The following is a 10,098-nucleotide window of genomic DNA, read 5'->3' as shown; positions in this document are numbered from 1 at the left end:
TAGGTTATAACTTGATGAGATTCAGAAATATAGTTCGTCTTTTATGATTTTGTGTATCCACAATAACAATCTTCTCTCAGAATTTTAGCATATTATGGTGATATGGAATTCAAAGTAAACAATAGTTGGTTTTCAGCATTCACAATAAAACATAGTTGGTGTTTTATAATGATGTGCAAGCTTCACAAGTAGGACTGCAGTGGGAAGAAGAACATATAACATAAATATGCATCAACAAGCTTCTAACACGGTCAGGCATGATCACACTACAAAAAACACGCTAATTACCAACGGAAATATCCGTGGGTAAAATCAATTTATCCGTTGGAAAAGAGCATTACCAAGGGATTACCAAGGGATAGTAGCCATAAGTAAAAGCGACGACGCTAATTTTTTTACCAAGGGATATTATCCCTTGGTAAAATTTCCAACGGCAAATCCCTCGGTAAATCTAGCTCAGGGTTTAGGGAATTTCCAACGGCAGTTGTCCGTTGGTAATTGCTGATTATGGTTTAGAGAATTACCTACGGCAAGTGACCGTTGGTAATCTGCAGAAATTTTTTCAGCACCATTTCACATTTCATCATGCCTGTGCAATATCGTTTTTCTAGCAATATAATTAAATCAATAACCAATAAATAATGACCACCAAAATGAGAATTAGGATAGATAAACCTCAGAATTCTTCGTCAAAACATAACCAATATTGTACGAATCAAAAAGAAGCATAGAGTATAAAGTTTAGAAGTTAGTTTGTGAGACACCAATTCTAAGTAGTAGCAGTAGCATCATCATCATCATCAACAACAACAGGAGTTTGACTTGATTGTTGGAGTTCCTTTAGTTAGTTTGTGAGACATCAATTTAACTAGTAGCATCATCATCATCATCATCTGCAGCAGGAGTGTGACTTGATTGTTGGGGTTCCTTAGACATGAACCGCTTCATCATCTCTTTCAGCTCAAGCCCTTGCTTAGGAAATTCTTGCTGCATTTTGGCCATCACTTCTTGTTGCATTTGATCTCGCATCTGGTCTAGAATGGAAGGATCCAAGCCAACTGAGGGGTTTTTGTCAAGTTGTTACATATGAGGCGTTTTGCAAAGTTCCCTGCCCCTATTATCCTCTTTTTCTTGTCTAGCTTGCCTCCAAGAACATCATCTATGAAAATCTTGCTCAAATTTGGATTGTCACCCTTTGTTGCAGCAATAGCTTTCACTTTAGCCTAAATAATAACAAATTTATACATGTAAAATTAGCATTCGAGGAATATCAAACTTACACTTGATATTAGTTTAAGAACAAAACTATACGTGTAAATCTCATGACTTGAACATCAGCCCTTCGCTACTAATCAGATGTTTAAACTAACACAACGTCAACCATAAGAGGAGTATTCACTTAACCTCACCAAAATAATTCATCTGTTTACAATCTGCCAATTCTACACTTAACTTTTCATTTGATTTCAAATCTTGACGTGCAAATTTAGTTTTTAATATCTTTGCATGTTCATATGTCCTTGCTCATGAAGAAGCCCCTTTCTGTCTAATTATTATGATTGTGAGTAAAAAATTGGGCTTAATTGTGGATTTTGTAAATTAAAATGTTGCATTCATCTCTGTTATTGGACAGCTGATACCACCAGATTTTTGCATTAGTCCATCACTAATCCCATCACTAATTGCAACTTTATATTATCCTTTCCTTTTATATTTGCAGATAAGAAAATCGCAAAACAAAAGAGGCAAAAATAGCAGAGTGCCGTGAAGCTCAATTTCAGCAATTCAATGAAAAAAAAGGCTAAACTTTTGTCAAGAAAATTGCTAAATATAGGAAAAGATAAATCAGATGGCAGCAAAAAGAAAAATCTATTGATAGTAAATTGAATCTACCACATATCTCAGTTACAACAGAATATAGCAAGTTCTGGTTGTAGAACTTACATCAATATCAACAGCCCTTTTATATGTGTAACTCCCATCCTCGTAAGTGTGTAGTGAGTGGAACGATTCATACATACAATCCCTCACTGAGACACCTCTCTCGGCTGCCTATTAAAGAAGAATTAAATAAAACATGAGTTAATTTAACATCATGAGTTAATCATGAGTTACTGATTACTGCCTATTAAATAGCACAAAATCAACATATTCACAACATGTTCCATGATAACTATAATAAAAATAAAAGAGATTTACATTTAGATCTTATATCTTCACTTCAGCTTTAATCTGTAAATCTCCTAAATTTGCTCCTCAAATAAAATCTCAAGCACTGATCTCCTGCAAAGTTAATACACGCAATAAACTTTCAAACGACAATATACTTTGATATCCACAAATCTCCACAGTTAATCCTACAATAAACGGTTGATACAGGTATTTTCTCTACAACAATATCTCAAGCAATAGGAACGCTAGGAAGATTAGAAAAGAGAAGAACCAAAGAAGAGTCAGTCTTATTCATTTTCTATACACACTCAATTCCAATTCCAGTTCCAAGTCATTGTTACACAAAAAGGTAAACACCACACCATTCTTATAATTCCTTTGTATCAAACTAGAAAATTATAAATAAGACAGTTTTGCAAACAACAGCAGTCTAAGGATTAAAGTCTTGAACGTACCTAGCATATGTTGTAATTCTTGAACAAAAATGAACAAATAATCCTGGCTTCTTTTTTATTCTTTCAACTCAAATTAGAAAAGGTAAGAAAGAAGAATGAGCACTTAGCATTTGACAAATTTGACCAATAAAACCAATAATCAGGTACATTTGAAAAGCATCACCAAAATCTCAAGTTATGACAAATAGGTAATAGACAAAGTGTTATAACACAATTAGCATTACAAGTTACATAGAATATTATATTTTACCTATTCTAGCATTTTTCCAGAAAACCCCTTGAAATCTGCCATAACAAAAACAAAATCAGAATGGAAAGAGACTCATGTTTATGGAGATCATGAAATAAGAGTGATCACATACAGGGGTCTGAAAGATTGAGAACCAAATCAAAAATAATAAGAAAAATTTACCTAGAGTCTAATCTAAAACACCAAAACCAAAAGAAGTCATAGAATGGACCATCTCTATTTGATCAAGCAGCTGGCTTTTTCTCCTTCTTCATTCTTCACTGCATCAAAGAGTTCAAATAATAAAAGCAAGAATATCTGCCAACATAATTAAAGTTAATGATTAGCAGCAACAAATAATCAGTAGTACAGAAACTAGAAAAGACCAACTCTGCTATCAAGTTTATTTAGTTTACAGGGGAATGGTGGTCTGTTAAACTCATATTTCTGTGTGATATCTTTGTGAATACTACGAAATTGTCTTATAAAGCCAAATATAGAAAATTCTTTTTCTAAACCAATTCATTTCCTTATAAAGCTAGGGACAACATGGTTTAGAGTTCTAGAATAACAGTCAAAGATTTGTGTTAATAATAGTCAAAGAAGAGAGCTAAAAAGGATATAAATGGGGTGAGAGTCAGACAGATGAACAGGCATTGGGTGTTTATAAGCATTTAGAGCAGTGGATGAGTATATATTTTGCCGTTGAACAAAGTGATGAGAAAGAAGCAAACATCTGAAACAACTACTATTACCTTTGCATCTTGTTAGTTTTTATTTGACCTGTGCAATAACTAAATCAGAAGAGGCGACACAGAAGAGGCGACACAGTTTTATCTGTGCAATAGCTAAATCAGAAAGGGAGAAGTAAATCTATTCAACCATGGTTTTAGCCAAAAAAAAGAGTCTAGATTTTACTTTACCTAGAAAAATAATTGTCCCATCATCTTAGTTTAGGAACAGAGTTACATAGGTGAACCTGTAACAAATTACTCAGAGATTCAACTAGATTCAATGCTGTAACAAATTACTCAGATTCAACTAGATTCAATGCACCTAACTTTTACACACACGTACAAATGTTGGTGTGTGTGTGATTGATACTCCAAATTTCCATCTCCACAAATGAATCCAACAAAGTCCAATTATAAGTCATGAATAATCCTCAAATACATTTATTCAAAAAAGAAAAACATGTGACCAAATGATCAATAGACACCAGTCCTAATCATACAAGACAGGGAAAACAAAACTACAACAATGCCAATCAGTTTGCATCCAACATTCATCTTAATCTTTAATCTACGAGCAAAAGCAATGCAAACAAGGGCATTCTGCCGAACATGCATTCTACTGCCAACTGAGAAATGTTTGTGAACAACACAAGCTTCTAATGCAATGTATACTTGATAGTTCATAACTTGGTTCTCATGTATCATGTAGTTTGGATTAAATTTTGCACTTTTTGGCAGATTTTAAACCCCAATCGAACTAAGAGAAAGCCTTCAGAATTACACTAAAAAGTTAATAGTGCTAAGATCAGCCATGATTACAGTGAGCTCAGTATAAATAGTGAAGGCATAAGACATAAGAAGGTTGAGCTAAATTGCCACATTCACTTTCCTCAATATGTAACCGATACATCAAATTAAATGCCCTAGTTTCTACACTAAACTGTAAAACAAGATTTAATTAGGATATTTTGTTTCCTACTTTCATTAACATCATCATAATCATCATAGCCATATAAAAATTGCAACAATTAAATCACATCAAACTAAATATTAGTGCAAGCACACTCAATCAGAGTTGGAGCTACACTCAATCCTTCCATTCTAAATCAAAAAAGAAACATGTAGTTCATAGTTTGACCCAAAATCAACACTAATTCTCAACTAAAAATCAAATGCATCAAACTATATGGTAATTGCATAGTTGAATATAGAGAATGGGAAAATGCACGCCAACACTCATGGACGAAAATTGAACCAACACTCATGGACGAAAATTGAAACAAATAAAGTGTGGGGAAATTAACAGACTGATGTGGACGAAAATTGAACTCCATACGAAAATGTGGAAAATTCCTAAAACAAACCACACAAAAGAAGAGAGAAATCACCGCTACAGAATCAGTGTGGGGGAAAAACGACAGCTCCCTCTCCTTTCTCCTTCCTCGCAGTTGTGGCTTGTGGCTTCAGAATCACCTCTACAGAATCACCTCGCAACTTTCACGGACTGAGGAGATTACCAGCTGAACGGTCGAATCGAGCTAGGGTTTGGAGAATTTCAAATAGCTGAACGGTGAATCGATCAATTTGTGAGATTAGAGGAAGGGTTTATTTTTTGGTGATGAAGTGGAATCACTTATGGAATAAAAATTGTTTAAAAATCCAAGAATATAATTGTGTAAAAAGCGGATAAATTTCCCCACGGATGTTGGCCCTTGGAAATTAATTATAATCGCAGCTTTAAGTTTCCAACGGATATTGGCCCTCGGTAAATGATTTATAAAATAATTATTTTTAAAAAATAATAGCTTTACCCACGGAAAATTCCGTTGGTAAAATAAACTGACATAGTCCGTGACGAAAACGTTGGAAATAACGTCGGGAAAATAACCAACGGTAAATCCCTTGGTAATCCATTGGTAAATTCCGATGGAAATTATGTGGTTGGTAATTAGCGTTTTTTTTGTAGTGTCATAGTCATGAGAGAGTTCTACCATTGCCAATTGGGGATATGAGTGTAGGCATAGAACAAGAACAAGAGAAAGGTAATGATTACTTACACACTATAATAAGTTGCATAAACTCTTTAATCTGTGGACTAATCATATTATGGTTTTTGTGCTGTGATACATCTGGAGCTAAAACTAGAGGCCCTACTTATATGACTGATATTTGGGGTCGCCCACAAAATCTACCACCCATTTCTATTGAATATAATGAATTTGGTCAACCTATAGGTGGTGACCAGAGTAAGCTTACACATTTTTTAGGTTCAATAGCAAGAAGTGGTCTGCATTGTCCACTAACTGTTAAAAATTGGCATGATATGCCAAAGGAAAAAAAAGATGAGATGCTCGAAGTCGTAAAGGTAATACATTTAAGGTTATTTAGTTTATCATGGTTTTTCCTATGCTTTGGGATTGATTATACCTTTTTCAATGACAACATGTTTGTCAATTATATCTAGATATTTTTAATACTGGTCGGCTTTGTGTATTGTAGTTACGATTTGATGTTCCCATCAGTACTGAGAATTGGGTATTGACCTCCATTGGGACTAAATGGAGGAACTGGAAGCATTATTTGAAAACGAGGTATTGGGCTGATGTACCTATCGAGTATATAATACATGACATGGATGATAGAGTTCAAGAAGATCAATGGATTCAACTTCTTTCTTATTGGAAAACTGAAGATTCAAAGGTTTATTCAAAATCTTCCCTATATATTGATAACTCAATTTATGCTATGCATTCACTTTTTTTACTTGCTATTAGAAAACAAGCAAGAGAAACAAAAACGCTCGAGAACAGAAGTTAATGAATCAAAGAACCGGAAAGACGTCATTTGCTCGAGTGAAAGCGAAATTGGTAATATTTTCTTTCTTATCTATTTCATTTCATAATTGATTTTACAACATGTTAATAAACTGATAATTTACATTTTCCTAGACAAAGGAACATGGAAAGTGCCCATCGCGTGTCCAGCTATTTAATTCATGTTATGTGTCTCAGAATGGAACCTCAAGTACTGATGTCTCAAGCAAACTTGTATGTAATGATACATTTGTTCATTTTATGAAATATATATGAAATTTTAATGTGTGCATTAATTTTAAAATTTTTGTAAACAGACAGCGATGGTAGAATGTAGTGATCAGCTCCCTGAAGGTTCTGAAGATGCTATTTCTCCAAATGATGTATTTGCACAAGTCATGGGGAAAGATAAGCCAGGACACGTAATGATGATGGGGCAAGGAGTATGCCCCTCGGATATATGGAATGGAACTTCTAAGTGTACATCAAACCGTTTACTAATGGAATACAAAGAGAAGAATGCTCGACTAGAGGCTATGCTTGAGACACAACAAAGAATTTGTGCTTCGCAAGCACACAAAGGGCCAGATCTAAGAGTTTCTGAGTCGAGCTCACTGAATCCTACTTCAACTGATGTTGATCAGGTATCTTTGCTTTTAATTTTTATACAATTTTGAAATATATTACATATTAAAAATGGTTATTAATCTATTTTGGTTTTTTGGAGGTTGGGGTGTATGTTTCTCTCCGGAGTATTTTCACAAACAAAGTTGTTGCTAAAGGATGTATTTATAGCATCGATCCAAATACAAAAGTTGGAGGCCAAGCATTAGGATTGAATTGGTGTGAAATAAATGTTAAATTTGTAGTTGAACCTCAGGAGCAATTGATCAGGCCCTACGAGAACTTTCAAGAGTTGTCTCAAACAGTTGGTCATATGATTGCTTGGCCACGTTCTTTGGTATATTTTATCAATGGTTTATCAACAAATGATTAACTATTGCATTTTAGTTTTATTCTTATTGGATATCATCACTGTATATGTAGGTGACGCCTATTGAGTACTGATGATTTCTCGATTTACATTTGGATTCCAGGTACTCTAAACTAAATTAACTAATTATATTATTTATATGATCAATCTTGGTTTGTGCTTTTCATTATGTTATAGTATAGATTGATTTTGAGGTCTTCCCATATTTTTTGTTTGTGGCATTTTACATGGTTGCTAAGTAGTACTAACTAGCCTAAGTATGATACCCAAAGGTGACTTCTTTCTGTTATGTTGAGTTCTTGTTTTTGGAAGTCTGCAATAAAACATGGATAACCTCTAAACGGTAATGATATGAATTTTTAAATTTAGACTTATAACATAGACAAGTATAGCTTTAATTTGCCACTGGTTTCACTAATTTATGACATTGTATGAGTTCGGAATGAATTTTACAAACATGGCTGATCTGTTGAGTTCCAGTTTTTGGCAGTCTGCAATTAAACATGAATAACCTCTAAACGGTGAAGATTTGGATTTTGAAATTTTGTCCTTACATCACGTACACGTATAGCTTTAATTTGCCACTGGTTTCACTAATTTCCGACATTGTATGAGTCCGGAATGAGTTTTACAACATGACTGTTCTGCTGAGTTCTAGTTTTTGACAGTCTACACTAAACCATGGATAACCTCTCCAAGGTGATGATTTGGATTTTGAAATTTAAACATTGTAACATAGGCAAGTATAGCTTTAATTTACCACTGGTTTTACTAATTTCGGACATTGTATGAGTTCAGAATGATTTTTCAAATTGGTGTCAAAATTCTGGAAATTTCTGAATGCTGAAAAAATTGTTACTTGTATACTTAAGTGAGAAATTGTTGTTGAGTTTATACTTGTGACCATTCATTCTAATTTGTAGTGTTTCTAGTCTTGTATTCTCTATACTTTTCTTTGTTCATGATGGAAAATGCTATATTGGAGTTATAAATAGGTTGTTTATGCATTCAATACTTTTGTCGTTGTAATGTGTTTTTGATATTTCATATATGTGGCTAGAATTTGAGATTTGAATAAGTTAAGAAAGTTGTTTTCTTTTTATTTTTTTTCTCTAGTGATTTCTTAAAATTATGAAATTTTATTGTTCCAGGCTATGCAGATTGTTCACATGATAGAAGAAGCACAAGACAATCTATGTACCTACACATATGCCATGGTCTTTTGGATGGATTAGAATTTTATAATTTTAGTATTAATGATGTTTTATGTAGTTGATGTGGAACCAATGTACCTAGAAATATGTTATGTTCTTTTGACAGATTAAAACTTTGATATATATTCAGTTTGACGTTTTATTCCGAAAGAGCTTTTAAAATTTTGTTGGATGCTTATAAATTTTGCATATTGAAAAGGAACATGTAAATTTAAAGTATTTTAATGATAAAACTGTAATTTATAAATATTTGAAGGATCAAAATATAATTATAGAAATATGTTGGTGGAAAACGTAAATTCCATAAAATACAGGGGGGAAATATAATTTTGAATATTAATTATTTATTTAAATGGTGAAACTGTAATTTATAAATATTTGAAGGATCAAAATATAAATTATAGAAATTTGGTGGTAGAAAATATAGATTCCATAAATGTAGGATGAAATTGTAATTTTAAATACTTATAAGTGGCATTTTGTAAATTTTTTATTCTAGACGTAGGTGCAGTTGTAAAACTCATATTGTGGCACTTTCTAATGCCACTACACAAGGATTTTCCTCTCACTTTTACGTGAATTAATGGAAGGTATATCCTGGCACCAAATTTCTTAATACACATTACATTAATTCACTTTTATCAAGTGCCATAACAACTAAAATGTCAAAAAAGTTTATTTATACTTGCACTTTTGAGTGCCATTAAAGACCTTTTTTTTATTAGAATTGGAACTTTGGCCAAGCCTGCAAAGTGTGGATGTGCATCAGATTTGTATTACATATACTCTATTCGTTTCATATTAATTGAGTCATTTTACTAGTTTGGAAAATTTCAAGTAAATTGAGTCATTTCTATTTTTTAGCAAAAAGTAATAATCTTTCTTACTTTATTCTCCATTCATCTTTCTTATTTTATTCTCTTTTACTTTATTTACTATCCACTTAGCACACTATGCTTAAAATCTGTGCCGAAAAAAAATGTCTCTATTAACAAGGAACGGATGGAATATATATTACGCGAATAAACACGAATATTGTGTTTTCAAATAATTGCTGATACCAAACTACTACATTCAAAGTTTATTCATCTCCCGTTATGATTTGTAAGTCTATAATTTTAGATAAATTGTTTGTATATAACACCGTAAATTTTGGAAATTATAGAAAAACAAATTTTTAGTATAAATTCGTCACTAACACGATTTTTACTAAATGACGAGTTTTTTGTAATGAAATAAACTCAGGATTTTGCACAATATTTTATACTAGTTCAATTTACTTCCAGATCAAAATTGACTCAGCAATTGAAATAACATCGTGGGATGTAGCTATATATGTTATTTTTTTCTATGTTATTTTTTTTTAACATAGCTTCTTCACCACGATGTATATCAGCTATCAATTGCAATTAGTATAACAAAATGGTTGGCATATAAATTTTATTTATTTTGGGGTTTTAAATTATGACAATAAATCATAGTAAAAC

At 32.6% G+C, this 10,098-nt stretch overlaps 1 protein-coding gene and 1 long non-coding RNA gene across 19 annotated transcripts; one reads left to right on the top strand and one right to left on the bottom strand.

Annotated features, from left to right (window-relative positions):
* The first annotated feature begins 94 nt into the window (after positions 1 to 94).
* LOC148926773 (uncharacterized) lies at positions 95 to 7,471 on the top strand. Its single transcript, XM_089059247.1, has 10 exons — positions 95 to 114; positions 181 to 264; positions 5,559 to 5,662; positions 5,726 to 5,955; positions 6,090 to 6,290; positions 6,365 to 6,457; positions 6,539 to 6,637; positions 6,721 to 7,047; positions 7,131 to 7,364; positions 7,451 to 7,471. The coding sequence occupies exons 1-10, from the start codon at positions 95 to 97 to the stop codon at positions 7,469 to 7,471; spliced, it is 1,413 nt and encodes a 470-aa protein (XP_088915373.1).
* LOC125187584 (uncharacterized) lies at positions 643 to 5,285 on the bottom strand. 18 transcript variants are annotated; one of them, XR_016130684.1, is made up of 8 exons: positions 4,979 to 5,284; positions 3,780 to 3,835; positions 3,612 to 3,693; positions 3,040 to 3,174; positions 2,878 to 2,912; positions 2,200 to 2,283; positions 1,945 to 2,052; positions 643 to 1,223 (listed from the first exon to the last, which is right to left on the bottom strand). It is a non-coding gene; the product is annotated as an uncharacterized LOC125187584 (long non-coding RNA). The 18 variants fall into 18 exon arrangements; XR_016130687.1 differs by having other exon boundaries at positions 3,040 to 3,137; positions 4,979 to 5,283; XR_016130693.1 differs by having other exon boundaries at positions 3,040 to 3,132; positions 4,979 to 5,283.
* Positions 7,472 to 10,098: the final 2,627 nt, after the last annotated feature.

Source organism: Salvia hispanica, chromosome 5 (genome assembly GCF_029641045.1).
Source record: "Salvia hispanica isolate PSC_SH4W2 chromosome 5, Shi_PSC_v1, whole genome shotgun sequence".
Lineage (NCBI taxonomy): Eukaryota > Viridiplantae > Streptophyta > Magnoliopsida > Lamiales > Lamiaceae > Salvia > Salvia hispanica.
The sequence above is the reverse complement of the archived record's forward strand: the minus strand, read 5'-3'. Positions and strand labels throughout refer to the sequence as shown.